Here is a 17,160-nt window from a genome sequence, read left to right as displayed (position 1 = left end):
TGGCTATGGGGACAAGGAAGGGGAGAGAAAGAGAGTCCCACAAAAGAAGAGACCAAACGATAGAACTTTAGCAGAACTCTTCTTTCTCTTCTTCCTTTGGTCTCCTAGCCTCTCATGGGAGCAGATCCAAAAGAAAAAGCTACAAGGTATAATAGAGAGGACAGATGGTAATATTTTGCACGAGTGGCTATGGGGATAGAGGAGGAGGAAGAGGGAGTCCTACAAAGAAGAACCCAAACGAGGGACTTTAACAACCTCCGCTATCTCCTAGCCTCTCATGGGAGGAGATCAAAAGAAAAAATTGCAGAGATGAGTTTTAAGTTAAGGGTTTGTAGGTATATGTATAATTTTCTTTTTTATTAATTGATTAACATGTAAGTAATTTAAATTTTTTATTTTTATTTAAGATTAAAATAGAAAAAAAAAAATTACCCACAAACCCAGGCCACCTCACGGGAGGATCAGTTGCTTCTTTAGTCAAGTACCTGAATCTATCAGGCATTGTACTCTCTCCTCTCCCCAGTCTCTCTGTTTCATCAATCTTATCCCCAGTTCCATTGTCGGTTTCTCCTCTCTTCGAATTCAAACAAAAGTGAGATTTCCTATCCCTCAAAATCACACAGCTGATTGACAGACCTTTGTCCCACGACCACCTGCTCCAACTCCATGGTTTGGTGGTGTTGCAACAAGTGATGGTCGTGCAACCAGGCCTTGGCATAGACTGATCGCATGACAATCAGGCCACGATACCTGATTATTTGGCCAAGGCCAGATAAATTTCGCCGCTCATGCTCTGCTACTCCGCAACTCAACCAGTACACATCCCCTTCAGCTCCGCCACCAAGTCCAAACCTCGGTCGCGTTGTCACTGATCCGACCGCTATTCCTTCTCTTGTTCTGAATCTTCAGGTACGATGTATTCATTACCTAGGGTTGAGCGATTCTTACTTAGAGAGTTTCTGGCATTTTGGTTTTCCTTTCAATTTAATCTTGCGTTGAATGATATTTGGAATTGGGAATTTCTTCTGATTCAGTTATCAATACAAGAGATTTATCATGTGGTCAACTCTATGTTGAGTGATTTGGTGAGTGATTGAGAAGTATCGTTTCTATGATTGAGTGGCGATTTTCATCAGTAAACTGCTTGTAAATTTTTGTACAAATTTTTTACGAACAACTTTATATCTTTAGTAATTTATTAAATTGTATAAGAATCCCGACTCTGCTATGCACCAGATAGGAAACAACTTTTGTACATTTGATTTTCAATCCAGACTCTGCTATGCATCAGACAGGAAAGAACTTTTTTACATTAGATTTTCAATCCACCTTGAACAAGTTACTTACTGTTCTTGCTATTTTACTGAAGGGTGTTTTATTTATTTTTGCTTCCATTCTTTTCTATAGAAAGAATTGTGCTTTCAAGAAAATCAAAATCCATTTTCATCCCTTTACTATTGTTTCATAATCTGGTCTGTGCAGATTCTTTTGGAATTTCTATTCTTTTTTCCTTGTGTTTGAACCATTTTCCAAATATGAAGATGTTATAATCGAAGTCTTTAGAAGGTTTTACCATATATTTTTTTTGATGTTTTCTAAATTAAAACTAATCTGACCCATTCTTAGTTCTCTGCTTTGGCGGTGGTGAAGTTCTCTCTCCTTCGATGCATGTAGTTGTGTTACACACACACACAGCCCTAACATATTGGAATCAATTGTTTACATAGTTTAGCACGGAACAGCCTTGATTATAAGCTGTTATGTATCCAGTCCCGGGTGTTAATATACAAGCTCAAGAGTAGCTAGGAAAGTTATACCACTTAGTTTTTACTAGTCACTATAGATAATTTGATAAAAACTTTAGTGTCTCTCCTCCATGTCACCAGCTCTAGAGTGAAAAACCTCACGGGGCTGGAGTTTAATAATTGCAACACATTTCTTTTGATGCAAGCACTTTGAAGAATATCCATGAACTTTGAATAGTATACGTGCCGTTACAATTTGTACATACACAGATGCACTTAGCTGTAGTTTTCATTTTTGGTTAACCCACACGGAAGACTATCAAAGATATTACTGATTGAGAGTTCTGAAATTTTGTCAATAAGTTCAAAAAATTTCTTCCTCCGGTTAAAACGAGGGTGTGGTTGTATTGGAATTAGGGATTACCTTTTATGATTTTTGTTGGTATGTGGCAGAAAGTTAGCTTTCCTTTTTTCATTACAAAGTTGTGGCTGATCCAAGCAGATAAAGTTCACATTTTGTACAGGTCAGTGGTGATAACAAATTCACAGTAGGTATATCCAAATTGTAAGTGAAAAAGAAAAAAACGAGTGGAGCTGGAGAGAAAGGGTCAGCAACTACAAGGACACCCGCAGACTTCCTCAAGTTGACTCGTGGGAGACCGGTTGTTGTCAAACTGAATTCTAGTGTTGATTATCGAGGTTAGTCTCTATCTGTTTCTCTTGTCTTGTTTTGTTCTTCACATCTCATATCTCTGTCGGTCATCACCAATTTTCTTTTTTCCTTTTTAAATGTCATTTTTCTGCGAGTTCAGACTTCCCATCCTATATGCATAGGATGATTGACAGTTCAAAATAATGCTGTTTCTTTTTTGCAGATTTTCTAGCCTCTGTTGTTTAAATGTAATTACATGTGTAGTTCATGAGCTTATGTTGAAATCCAAGGGTATAAATCCCAGATCATCGGATGTGATTAAAATTGCTATGGCTTTTAGCTTCGCATCACTATGAAAGCTTTATTGCCTTTTAGATGTGTAGAACTAACTCTTCAAAGCATGATGGTACTTTGCTTATTTGATTAATTTCTCTAAGCCAAAAGGATTTTTCTTGCTCTTTTTTTATGCACAAGGGAGGTAGAGAGAAAATCACCATAATCATTTTCAGGATCAAAATTAATGCTGTGCGGATGTGTATAGTTATAATCATATCTTAAACATCATGGTTCTTAATTTCACGATCACTAATTCGTATTGTTGGTGATGCACTGCATCAAAATTTTGGCACAAAAACTATGAATTATGGTTATAGGTTTTTTATATAGGAGTTTTCTGAGGTGTAATCCCAGTTATATGATTCCTGGACCGCAATGACAAAATGTGGTGAATTTTAACCGGTGAACTGTTGTTTTCTCACGAGTCTTGGTTAATACAACAATATTAATCTCTGATGAGGAATTTTGATGTAATATTAAACACCTAATTTCTTGGTTAATCTCACTCAATATAGATTATCAAATACCCATACGCAGATGGTTTTGCTTATACGGTTGTAAATGGTTTTTCCTTCAGTATCTTCAATTGTGAATTCGGGAATACAAAAACTGGTTTTACCATCTGTCACTCATCGGTGCAGGTACCCTGGCATGTCTGGACGGGTATATGAATATAGCAATGGAGTAAACAGAAGAACATGCGAATGGGCAGTTGAAAAATAAATAAAGTGATGCTTTTACTCGCGGTAACAATGGTATCGACTACACCTCCCTCCGGGTTCCTCTCAGTTGGTTGTAGTTCATCTTTGCACTGTTGATTAATCAGAAATTAATTGCTTTACTTGCAGTTCTTTTTATCAGCACATCAAAGATGAGTTTAGCAGAGGCTCCCTCCCTTTCAATCATTGCAGATCGGGAGGAAATTACAAAGTAGAGGCTGCAGGATATTTTTCATGTAGAGGAAATCTGAGAGTGATTATCTATGGTAGCTCACCGCTAACATTGAAGATATATATATATATATGTGTGTGAGTATATAATATACGTTTTGAACCACTTTGAGAAGGTACCTCAAAGATCCACGGCAGCATATAGGTTAGCATGATTTTTTTCTCAGTGTAGATATATACATCAATTCATATATTAGTTGTTAATCCATACCCATATGCAGATGGTTTGCTTATACTGTTATACTCTTTATTATACTGATATATGTAGCTTATATGAAAATTGTATTGATTTATCAGTTTCTCTTTGTAAATGGGTTTTCCTTCAGTATCTTCAAGTGTGAATTCAGGAGTACTAACTCTGCTTTTACCATTTGTCATTCATCAGTGCAGATATCCCGGCATGTCTGGACGGGCATACGAATATAAGCAAACCATAACTAAACATAGATATGAATGTAAAGGAACGAAGATGATGAGGAACGAGGAATCATGAGATTTTGCAGGGCACCATTGATGGTGCATTGAAGAAACTAACAATTACTGCAACAGACGGTAATTGAAGTCAAATTATGACACTGTAAATTTGATCGTGCAAAACGATAAGAACGATAGAAATGTTTCAGCCAAATTAACTTTTTACTGTGTCAGATTTCGTATGTTATATAAATTTATTTATTTTGGTTTCAATTTTTCACCGTAAAACCCAGTAATATTAATAAATTCATTTTAAAACTTAATAATTTAAGTTGATATTTCAGTATTCTAAGACAAATATATATATATATATATAGATAGGTATATACACACACACACACACACAGAGTTACATATAAGGTTAAAGAACTGGATAAATAATATAGCAAAATGAAGTAGAGTTGTTCATAGATGCAGAAGGGTTACATGCAGTAGTTTCGACTGATCTACAAATTACACTAATTAATATGTTAAAAAAAATGCCTCCACATTCTCTATTATTAATTAAATCACATTAATTAAGCATTAATTAAGAGAATTAAGACAGGCTGCCTTCTAATTACTATTAATTAATTAATTAAAATTAATTTCAGCAGAATGTTTTCTGGATTTGTTGAGCGAGTTCCTCAGCACTGAGTTGACATTCAATTCCAATCTACGAACACCAAAAAAATAAAAAAATAAATTATTAAATTAATCTCGAAAATTTAACATTTGTTATAATTTAATGCGTAATATTTTAAAAAAATAAAATAAAATACATAAGACATGTTTGGATAGTTTTAAAAATAATTATTAATATTAATATATTGATTTAATTAATTAATTAATTAAAGTTTTATTTATAGAAGAGGGTCGTGGTTTCCAAGGGGACATGCAGTAAACTTATAGCAGACAGACAAGAGATAATACGAAGAAAAAATTATTATAAGCTTAATTTTACATAATTATTTTTATAGTAAAGTCGAATACTTTATTATAAAAAGTATAATTTGAATGTTAGACCAAGGGACAAAAGTTCAGTGTGTATCAGGATAATTAATGAAGAAATTAAAATGAACGTAATTAATGTGCTCCTTCGAGGAAAACTAAACATGCATACATCTAATTGTATGAACTCGCGTATATACACATATAGTTGTATTTGTACGTACATATATATATATCCCTTATTTTGAAATTTATTAGATATAATATAATTTATATACTGTTTTTCTTCTGTATACATACATATTTATACATATTATATGGCCAAAAGCTGGGAACTTATATCCTGTATATTCATATGATTATTTGAATACTATCCGTGTATATATGCATGATGATAATTATTAATTAGCTTAATCATTCTGGCTACGATTAATTAATCATTACCAAGGGAGAAAAAATGAGCTTTTGCATGTATATATATTCGTACAAACTTATATATATATATATATATATATATAGATTTATAATTTAAGAACTGGTAAGGGTCGCGTACCTTAATGGTGAAGGAATTAAGCATGGTTTCATCAACGGTATTTATGTTGACATGAAGAATTTCAAGCGCCAGTTCCTCCAGAGCCGCCATGATCTTCGCAGCCTGACCCGGAATCCGACCCGAAACAGTCTTCAACACCAAATTAGGACCGGAGAACTTAACCTCGACGTCCGCCAAGGCTGACTTGGAGTTGGCGACGAGCTCTTTGCCGCCGTCGACGGAGCAGCCGGAGGTGGAAGAAGAAGAAGGAGAAGGGTCGAGCTGCATGCCGGTCGGAGAAGACAAGTAGGGTTGGTTGTGCAACCTGGGTGGTTTGTAGGGGCTGTTTGGCTGCGGAGTTCTAGGGCTAATCGGGAGGTTTATTCTGGGACTCAGCGGTGGCTTTCTAGGGCTTAGTGGTGAGGGTCTGGGACTGGAGACGACGGGAACCCTAGGGCTTAGAACTTCGCTGTAAGCTTTTCTTTGTTTCTTAGCTTCCAGGGACTGTAGAACTTGCTGTAATTCGTTGATGTAGTCGATCACTCCGCTTATGATGGAAGCTTGGTCTCCCTTCAGCCATAACCAAAAAATAAAAATCAGTTCATCTATATCTATATATATATATGTGTGTGTGTGTATACATTCTCGCACATGAAAGATCAATTAGGGTTTTATCCGGTGTGTTCTGTTATGTTATAATTGTTGTCTTTGTATAACAGTTCATAAATGGGTAAATCAAGTAATCAAGTACCATGAATCTTGAAATATATATAATATATGTATGCGCGTGTGTGTATGTATATATGTATATATATGAGATGGGTACCCTTTTGACGTAGAAGCAAGGCATTAAGGACCTCAAAACCGATAAATGGTCATTCATTTGCTTTCTCCGGTTCCTTTCCACCGTGATATGGGACATTCTCTGTGGCTCATCTTGATTCCGACCTTCTTGATCTTGCTGACTGGAACTCGCTACCTTTGCTCGCTTGCTCTTAGGCGAGTTGCAGCAGGGTTCAAACTCAGTCTCTGGATAGTCATGAACTAACGTAGTAGACGACGTGGATTTCTGAGAGACCAATCTCCTCGTCGTCGCCTCTTCACCGGCGCCGCCACCTCCAGCAGAAGCGGAGGTTTCATCAAGCGGCGTCAACGGAGGAAAATCTGCAACATTGTCCAAACTCTCAAGGAGAGCGAACAAGTCGTCTCCTACCAAGCTGAGAGCATCCCCGAATTCTCGGTTGTCGTCAAAAAGATCTGATAAACTCTGACTCATTATTAAAAACCGACCAAACCGCAGTGAGAGAGAGAAAGTACTGAGTTAACTCAGTGATGAAGAAGAAGAAGAAGAAGAAGAAGAAGAAGAGGGAACAGATGAAGCAGGCCCAGATAGATATAAATGACAAGAGATTGTCAAGATCAAGAAAACGATTTTGAAAAAAGATTAAACAAATAAAATTACATACGTGAAAGGGACTAAACTATCGCAATCGGGGTAAAGGTGAGTTGAGCTGGGTGTTCTTTTTGGTGGGAGAGACGAGTGAGTTGCGGGGAATCAGTGAGAGTTGAAGAGCAGATCAGTGCAGAATCCCAAGAAAAATGGAGAAGAAGACGAAGAAGTTGAGCATATGGGTTACTGTAGATGACAACTCCAGATGGTGAGAGAAAGACGATAGGCTGTGAAGAGAGGGAGATTTACACATGGGGAATTGGGAAGGAGACAGAAGAGGAAGCTGAAGAGGAGGTTTATAAAGGTAGTTGAGTTTATAAATATACGAATCAAATTTTTTTTTAAAACAAAATCGAAACAAGTGGGGAGACTTAAAATCGAATTGTTTCAAATTCAAGAAGTCGTCCATTTCAAATAACTAAATTGAAAAAGTATATTATGTATAATATATACGTGTATATATGTATATGTATATGTATATAAAGTTAGTAAAATGAACTACAATATTAATTGAATATGCTTCACATTTGTCTCTTCAACAGTTACTGCCTGGGGATAGCTACATACATATACATATATATATATATACATACATACATGTACATATGCATGCATGCAACCTTTTCTCTTTCTACTCTTGCTATTATTTATTTATTTATTTCGATCGGCATATGTATACATATGTATCTATATATATGCATGCAAGAAATATCCTTGATTAACTTTCTTAATAAATGTTTTTGCTTTTATATATGTGTACGCAGCCACCTTCGAATAAGCCTGTTATATATCATTAATTATACAGTGTAACGTATACATATTGAAATTAAGGGTATACGCAAATAAATATTCTATACTGCATGAGTAGATGGTTAGGTTAAAATTTATTAGTATGAATGTTGTACCATGTCCGCAGATGAGTGAGTGATTCCATGGCCTGTGTATGGGGACGGGCTAGGGTTCATCAATCTCCCCCAGATACCCAGATATCAATGAAGAAGATCAGCTGAATTTGTCGTCTTCTCCCAATTTTAATTGAATTTGAAATTCCATCTTCAATTCAAAAAAAAATCATATACAAACACCCACATATATATATATATATATATATACACACACTGTATGCACACACAGAATTAGGTAATTTAAAAGACAAATAACTATCAAGAATTTTTTGGGTTTTCCTCATCATATACAAACACCCACATATGTATATATATATATTGTATACACGCACAGAATTAGGTAATTTAAAAGACAAATAATTATCAAGAATTTTTTGGGTTTTCCTAATCATATACAAACACACACACATATGTATATATATACACATAGAATTAGGTAATTTAAAAGACAAATAATTATCAAGAATTTTTTGGGTTTTCCTAAAATATATATGTATATATTTATCAAAAAGACAAAACCAATATATACAGCGGGAAATATACACTTATATATAGATACAAGCTAATGTCGATATAATATATATATATATATATAAAAGTATTCTAAGTCGACGACTGAGTGAGTAATTATTAATTATTAATTAATCTACAGAGGAAGTCATGATTGTGTCAACATTTCTAGGTGATTAATCAGATTTTTTTCTGACGAGAGAAGGAGTTGCAGTAACTCTTAATAATTACTGAGTAGAACAAAGGAAAAGAATTAATTACTGCTGCGGTTAAAAGTAATTATTTGGAAATCTTTTTATGCAAACTGATCGAAAGAATGTTCCAAAAAAGAAAAAGGTATTCTCTGCTGCTCCATGTAGTAAATAGTAACTGCCCTTTGTGTGTTTGTATGTGTGTGTGTGTGTGTGTGTACATATATATATATATATATATATCTCACTATGGCACACATATACACATACAGAAGGAGGCCGCCAAAAGCATATATGTATATACGTACATATAAAGTTTTCAGATTTTTTTGAAGTTCTACCATTTCGACCTGTACATCTATATATCGCGCACAGTATGATATCAAATTTTCTTTCAAAACCAAATAAAAATAATATGCGATAATGGGTATCGGGAATGATATATTAGTTCGTAACAATTATATATGTTCTATAAAACCTCTCGCTATATAATTAGTAATATTTTTTTATTTTTACTATATGTGTATGTATATGAATATGTACATGTTTTGAAACGTAAATAATTGGTGGAAGAGGGAAGAGGGAAGAGGGTAAGTGTGAATATTAGTGCTGAGCCTGCAAGTTGTAGTATGTTTTATATACATGTTATGTATATGTATTTATATATGATGAGTTTCATGTTATAAAGATGGTGGGTTTTCAATGAAGACAGACACGGCATCTCCGTGCCCTAGCTACCGATCATCCAATGCCGATACATATATTCTAAAATATGTACATACGACTATACACACACATGTTTTAATATATACACTTGCATATATATAGTATGTATATGTACAGAATCAATTATTAGCTTTCAAAAAAGTATAGAATCAATTATTTATATCGTGATTATTTCTCTAGATACGACAATTGAAACGTAATTGTAATCACACACATATACGCACAGATAGACGTATACATATAGAGAGAGAGAGAGAGAGAGAGAGAGAGAGAGACCGAGTGATTATTAATAGAGAGAGAGAGAGAGAGGGAGGTGGGTCATGGTGGCAGGGAGAAAAGGAGGAGGAGTAATTGCGATTCAGCATGGGAGTGCGTTTCATTTAAGTTAAAAGCAGAAGCAGCAGCCTACCAATTTATTTACTTCCTCATACGCATCCAACTCTTCCATATCATCCATCAATTTTCACATTTACCCACCCCAACCACCCCTTCCCCACATGTATATACATATATATACACACACATACATACCCACATCATGTATATACATACCCAAATCAATGTTTTGCGTATTATCAACTAATTCTTACGTGCATGCAGTTTTTAAGTTTTTGATAATTAACTCTTTAACTTTAGTGATATATATATCTCTCTTTAATAATTATGCATATGTGTGTACAACTATATATATATATATATATTAAAGTCACAACACGAACCAATACTTGCTCTTTCTTTGACCAACTAACATTCTCTTAATTTGGTAAAAATAAACTCCAATATGTATTTTAGCAAATCAAACTTGGTTAAATGAAAACTGTGGTGTTATAACTTTAGCAATATATATATATATATATATATATAATAAGATTCGGTTTGATATTATAAATCTGAGATGCATGCATATGGTGATGTAGCCGACAAGTAGAGGTGGGAAGGTTGGGTTTTGTTCGGGTCCAGATTTAAACCCTAACTCGAAATCCTATGCAGGCAGGTTTTAACTGGTTAGGGTTTAAATAGTTCATTTTGTAGAAGACGTAGCAGGAAACGACATTGGTGGAACGTTCAAGCAATACGAATATAATTATATCCTCCACCAGCTCTCCCACTTCCCCCCCCACCCTAGCCCCTCTTATATAAAAATATATATATGTATCTATATAACACACACACACACACACCATTATATATTATATAAATGTGGCATGATCGATGTTGTCAGGATTTTATCAAATCCGAGTAAATATCAGAAAAGTATTAATCTTTTTTTTGTCACCATTAACGGATATATATATATATATATATTTTATCTGATACAGTGTGTGTGTGTGTATATATGTATCATGCATCTTATAGTTATTACATTTTGATATATTTGTTATAAATATACAACTTTTTACATGACATTTATGGCCACCTACACATTATATGTGAAGAGAAAGAACGGAATAAGAGACAAATTTTAGAAACGAATTCTCGAAAGATTATATATATATACATATATATATATATATATAAAGTTGACATAAATAATAATAATAATAATATCAATTAATAATCTGGGTCCTCCTCAACTTCACTCCCCCCATCTGAAACATCATTTACTAGCACCACGAAATATATGAGCAAGACATTACTCCACTTTTGCAACATCATTTTCCTTTTTTTTCTTTACATATATATATACACATATACATACGTATATATACATATATATATATATATACTCTCCGACGAGTGTAATACATTTCGGCCTGGCGAGCAAGTGGCTCAGGGGTCGAATTAATCGGAGACGCATCGAGAATTATGCTGTCGTGACCCGATGAATGTCGGATCTTCGATTTGTGACCCACCAAATTGATTGCAAAATTTAGATTTCCATGTCCCATATCGGATGTGGTGTTCCTATCTTCTCATATAATTACATATTTAAATTTTGTAAGTTAATTATTGTCCAATAAAAATTTTGTAAATTAAAATTTGAAATTACATATTTAATTTTTAAAAAAAAAATAATTATTAAATTAACTATTAATTTTTTTATCTCATTTAAACATTTATAACGATTTTAATTAAAGAAAAAGTTTAAATTTTTAATTGATAAAATTGGTCAGTTAAATATTATTTAATGACTTATTAATTAAACAAAATGGGAAATTTTATTAAATAAAGTACCAATCTAATTTAATTAAATTTGGGCTTGTTAATTAATTAATTACCACGCAGTGTATATACATATATATATATATATATACGTGTGTATGTATAGTACAGCTAGTACAGGACTCATCAAAACACTGTACAAATTATTAATCACCTTGGTTCTTGTTTTCCTTCTTCAAAATTCGAAATAAATATCTATATATTCACACACACACACACACACACACATATATATATATATATATATATTTTGTGTGAATATATATACCCACATGTATCTAGTTCTAGAACAGGTAAACTTTATTAGAAAAATTAAGAAAAAAGATTATGGGTAAAGAGGATTTATCATGAAATTGATATATATATATATATATGTGTGTGTGTATATACATTATATATATGTAGATGTTTCTGTAGAGATTTCTCTGATTAATAGCTTGTGAATCTACTAACATACATACATACATATATATATATATATATAAGATTTCGAATATATGTAATGGGACCCAAGAGACTCTTTAAACGTTATTGGGTTACAGAACCCAACTTGCTTGTTTCATTTATTTTCTCATACCACACAGCTTAGAAAAATAATTAAAAAAATAATAAAATCAAACAGTAGAAATTTTTTAAAAAAATTTTGATAATATTTTACAAAATTATTTATTATTTACAGTACATATATATATATTATATTAAAATTGTCAGAAAAGTGTGGGTTGGTGAAATTTAAAAAACCCATATTTTTACCTCAGTAATTAATGAACTTTTTTAAAGAAAAACCCAGATTTTTATCTCAGTAATTAATGAATTTTTTGTAAGAAAAACCCAGATTTTTACCTCAGTAATTAATTAATTTTTTAAGAAAAACCCAGATTTTTATCTCAGTAATTAATTATTATTTTTTTTTAAAGAAAAACCCAGTTTTTTATCTCAGTAATTAATGAATTTTTTTAAGAAAAAGCCAGATTTTTACCTCAGTAATTAATGAATTTTTTTAAAGAAAACCCAGACTTTTATCTCAGTAATTAATGAATTTTTTTAAGAAAAAACCCAGATTTTTACCTCAGTAATTAATTATTTAAAAAAAAAAAAAAGAAAAACCCAGTTAATTATAAAATTAAATAATATATTTTATTTGAAGCTTATCCTAACCTGGAGAATCCAACGCAAGAGAAATTTTAGGCATTAAACACTTCATTCATTTTTGTAATAAAGGCAGGGGGGCCCAATTCAAGGATCCTCAAAGCTTCACATTCATGGGACACCTCTCCAAAAAAATACAAATAAATTAATTATATTATTATTATTTGGTTTAAATTTTATAATGATTTTTAAATATACATATATATATATATACACACACAAGTGTAGGTAATATTTAATTATAAAATGAGGATTCAATTGAAATAAATTTGACAATGAACTCTCAAAAATCTTGGTTATGGTGCTCTCCCTCTCTATCAAACTAATGAGAAATTTTGAATTTCAATGGCAAATGTTTTATGAAAGCTACCCATCAAGAACATTTACATGGAAGAAAATAAATACTTTATATAGAAGTATATATATTATACTTTGCTTATTTCATAAATATGCAATACTAAAACAAACAAAATCTGAACTTCTTAAGCTTTGAGATCACAAACTTGAATACAAGAGTTGATTTGAGTAAGAACCAGGCATTAGAGCTGCAGAGAAGCTAATACTAGAGAAACTATATGCAGAGAACCTGTGACTACGATAATACCCGAGCCATCTCCCGTTCGTTTTCTAAGAATCTGATTTACCATTCTCATGGAAAACAGGGGAGAGTTTTCGGCAGCCAATATTATCGCGGGCGAAAGTTGATCTTTGGATAATTCTTGGTATTCAGCCATTTCGTCATGAAGAATATTGATGTCCAATTCTTTCGAGGCTCTGATCCAACAATCTCGTAACAAGGAAGGTGAAGTTGTTCGCGATTTGCCCCCAGCAATGTCAGCTTCCGTTAGGTAGACAGCTTCTAATTGCATGCCTGAAATAACACGAGTGTCCCAGTTAACATGCACTCTTAAAGAGAAATTCTAGGAATTTGTTTTGTATAAATTTATATACAAGACCATATATGATTAGCATATATTTTAACAGAAACAATTTGTAGAGAACATCTAAAGTTTTTTACTTTTTTTTTTTTGGGTTGAGTCAAATATTTTCATTACCATTTTCCAAATATTGTCTTGATTAGGTGTCCCCGAGAACAAAACAACGAAACCAAAAGAAGAAATAGAGAGAAGGACTAGCTATATCGCATCTAGTCTCAAAGTCTTTTGCTCATTTTCGGGTTTAACTAGAGTAGCAATCATTGACTAAACAAATGACAAAAATGCCTACGGAGTATACCTGAAAGAAGTTCTCTTGCAAAACCCAAATGATCCTTATCATTAGCCATTGCTACAACAAGAGCCAATGGTGTGTCTGGATATGTCATTTGTATCATGTCCATCAAAGCTTTAGCAGATTCTTTCGTGTGTGCTGAAAAACATACAGAAACCATCAGAACACTTCAGATTTCAGAAGGTCAATAAATCAACCCACTCCCAAACCATAGGAAATAAGGAAACAGGGCATAAATCAACCTCCATCAAGCAGTACTGTCGCTCCTGATAGTCCTAAAGCCTCAGCTTCCTTGGCTGATAAAAACTGGCTTCTCCCTAGCAAGTAAGTATTCTCTAAGCCAGCCCGAATTGATTCATCCGACAATCTCCATCCTGAAGAATCCGATAAAGGTCAAAACAGACGGTAAGATTCAATATACTACCCATTCACTGTACTTCTCATTTTGAGTTTTATATGACTAACTTTAAATTCTAAATTTCGCAGCAAATCTTAATGAAGGAGCACTTAGAGAGAACTATCGTGATTGTCAGAAGAGAAAAGGGACATTCCATGGTAATAAAAAAAGGCTAAGGTTCTGGAAAACATGAAGCAGGGAAAAGAAATAAACGAACAAGAACCAAAACTCTAAACAGAATTCCAATACATGCCTACATCTCACAAGAATCCTTCAACTGATTATAAACAAAATTAAGCCCCCACCTTGATCACGGAGGCAGAGTGCCACACATGCTGCAGTTACTGCATTCTGAAGTTGATGACGACCAAGCATGGATAGGTTTACATCAAATAACTCGGTAAACTGCACGAATTAGATTTGTTAACACGTACTAGAGAGTTTGAGAATTGGTAAGAATACCTAAACATGACCAACAAATTCGTAATAGTGCTTGAGAGTATGTAGTGCATACTCAAGAATATGAAAGCCTTTGTTCAAATGATGTTTGAGAAAATACCAGCTTAAAGTCGCCCTCTGCTTGAATCCTCATGTCACAAGACTGGCAAGGTCTACCTTTGTAAACAATGACTTCTTTCATTATACTCCCGATTCCAGTATCAGATGCAGATATGACGGGTGAAGACATCGACGAAGCTTTGTCACGTAGAATAGCCTCAATATGGGGAAGAAAGGGCCCACCTAGAACCAACTGAAATTCAAAATCACATAAGTGTCAATATTGTTGAATCAGGAACAACTATTTGATTGGTCAACTACACGCCACTCGAGGGGAGAATCACCTAACTGGGCGACCTTGTTTGATGATTCCAGACTTCGCCAATGCAATGCTTTTCAACGAACCACCTAGTGCTGCCAAGTGCTCTTCACCTATAGTTGTTATGACAGATGCAGCTAGTCCCGTATGGCTAATAATATTCGTAGCATCCCTCGAACCTCCTAACCCAGCCTGTTCAATTGGAAATGTGACTTAACACAGCCTTTGCCAGCTTTAGTTAGTGAAGAAAAGAACACTTGAGCACAAAACACTTATATGTAAACTTAGTATACATGCATGGTCTTATACAACAAAAGTTAAAACAATATAGAAGTTAAGAAAAAAAAAGTTCTTTACAGTGAAGATGGATAACCTCGACAACTGAAATGTCAACATTCTCTTTGGCAAATAAGGTGAACGCCATAGCTGTAAGAACCTGAACAATTTTCCATCAAAATGAAGAAAAGCAAAAGAAAAAAGAGGGATTTATAGCATAAAATTAAATATTTAGCAAAATAATAATGTAAATTTCAAGATCAAACCAGTAAACTAAGGATAATTCTCTTCAAGCATGAATTTGTCAAGATGAAGTTTCTGATAAGAAAATCTGAGGAACAAGTAAGAGAAAATAGATTTAATCTACATTACTCCGACTTCAATGCTGGTGTCCAGTCTGGGTATAGATCTAATCTAAGACTAAGAGTCGAGCTTGGGAACACTGACACACCAACACTTCTACTCCAAGAGTCTTCCCGATCATCTTCGTATTATCCAGATGCTAAACCAGCATCAAAATTTGAGACTCCGAGCAACATGGCATTCAATCAAAAACTTAAAATGAAAAACCAAGTCCAGAGACATGGTGGATCAACTAACCAAATAATTTTTCCTATATATAATACAAACCCAAAATATACTTTAACCAAGATACGAAAACCAAGAGAACCAACAAACTAGACTAGGACAGCCTAATATGATATTCCAAGAAGCTAATAAGTTGTTCAATCATATAGAGGCATATTTCTACTCCAATATAATACTATATAGTACCTCAAAGTGACTCAGGCAACCATTTTCATCTTCAATTGCCTGATCAAGAGTCTGTTTAACCTCATGGAAAAGACAATTCAATGCCTTTGCAGACACTGGCTGACCGGATTTTCCTAATGACATGCGTTCCCTTATACTCAGGATATGTGGGCTGCTTAAAGAAAAATTAAGCTTGTTTTCACTAAAACGATAAGAGAAAAAGAGAAACAAGAACAGTGAAGATATATATATAAAATCTTTCAATATTTTGCTTGAATATATCAAATCCAACAGTACCTAGTATAACAACCAACTGAATACCCTTCTGCACGAAGAATATTTGAAACAAAAGCAGCAGTAGATCCTTTTCCCTTTGTCCCGGCAATATGCACTGCCTATAATTTCATTCAAAAATGATTTTCTTTAAATCCAAGATAGTTAAAAATCGACATCTAAATCTCAAATAATGGTAAGCTTCTTATATATAACCGAAGAATTATCTGCACTTTCTCGGCAACCAAACAAAGAAAGCACAAACCTTGAACTTGGACTGCGGGTTGCCCAGACGGTCCATGAGGCGCCTCATCCGACCCAGATCGAACCCTTCGTCGGAATCCGTACCCGCCCCCTTTGGCACACCGGATTTCTCGTAGTTCTTCAGGGATTCCATGTACTCCATAAAGTCTCTCATATCCGGTTCTTCCGTGTATGTAGATATGCACCTTTTCGACACTAACATTCTCGTGATATCTCCTCTATGGACTGGAGAAAGAAAGGGTTTGTTGCTGAAATTTCTGGGGAGCTGAATCAGTGGCTTTAGCGCTCTCATCTGGGCTTTCCGTTTGTTTCTCAGGAAAGAGACGAGAGAAAATCTTATGGATCCTCAAAACCGCCATGCATGGCGCAACGGCGTCGTTTCGTGTTGGCTTTTGTCTCCTTATGGTGACGTGGCAGCATCCAAATGGTTAGAATAT

At 34.0% G+C, this 17,160-nt stretch overlaps 2 protein-coding genes and 1 pseudogene across 4 annotated transcripts; 1 reads left to right on the top strand and 2 right to left on the bottom strand.

Moving 5' to 3' along the window:
* Positions 1 to 729: 729 nt before the first annotated feature.
* LOC110823535 (uncharacterized) lies at positions 730 to 4,370 on the top strand (annotated as a pseudogene). Its single transcript, XR_015816374.1, has 6 exons — positions 730 to 909; positions 1,035 to 1,085; positions 2,324 to 2,444; positions 3,375 to 3,488; positions 3,582 to 3,828; positions 4,074 to 4,370. The product of XR_015816374.1 is annotated as an uncharacterized LOC110823535 (transcript).
* A 143-nt stretch (positions 4,371 to 4,513) lies between these two features.
* On the bottom strand, positions 4,514 to 7,483 carry SPCH (basic helix-loop-helix (bHLH) DNA-binding superfamily protein). Its single transcript, XM_022053823.2, has 3 exons — positions 6,446 to 7,483; positions 5,641 to 6,189; positions 4,514 to 4,812 (listed from the first exon to the last, which is right to left on the bottom strand). Exons 1-3 carry the CDS (start codon positions 6,893 to 6,895, stop codon positions 4,747 to 4,749), a joined length of 1,065 nt encoding a protein of 354 aa, XP_021909515.1. The 5' UTR covers positions 6,896 to 7,483; the 3' UTR covers positions 4,514 to 4,746.
* Positions 7,484 to 13,101: 5,618 nt separating this feature from the next.
* GLA1 (Folylpolyglutamate synthetase family protein) lies at positions 13,102 to 17,068 on the bottom strand. Of its 2 annotated transcripts, XM_022053928.2 has the most exons (10): positions 16,725 to 17,067; positions 16,484 to 16,581; positions 16,208 to 16,358; positions 15,531 to 15,593; positions 15,188 to 15,349; positions 14,900 to 15,091; positions 14,646 to 14,745; positions 14,186 to 14,317; positions 13,950 to 14,081; positions 13,102 to 13,584 (listed from the first exon to the last, which is right to left on the bottom strand). In XM_022053928.2, exons 1-10 carry the CDS (start codon positions 17,013 to 17,015, stop codon positions 13,253 to 13,255), a joined length of 1,653 nt encoding a protein of 550 aa, XP_021909620.1. In that variant the 5' UTR covers positions 17,016 to 17,067; the 3' UTR covers positions 13,102 to 13,252. The 2 variants fall into 2 exon arrangements, with proteins under 2 accessions (XP_021909620.1, XP_021909621.1); XM_022053929.2 differs by lacking the exon at positions 16,208 to 16,358 and having other exon boundaries at positions 15,515 to 15,593; positions 16,725 to 17,068.
* Between the last annotated feature and the right edge of the window lie 92 nt (positions 17,069 to 17,160).

This window comes from Carica papaya, chromosome 9 (genome assembly GCF_054855325.1).
Source record: "Carica papaya isolate Zhongbai chromosome 9, ASM5485532v1, whole genome shotgun sequence".
Taxonomy (NCBI): domain Eukaryota; kingdom Viridiplantae; phylum Streptophyta; class Magnoliopsida; order Brassicales; family Caricaceae; genus Carica; species Carica papaya.
Note: the sequence above shows the minus strand (reverse complement) of the source record. Positions and strands in the feature narration are given on the sequence as shown.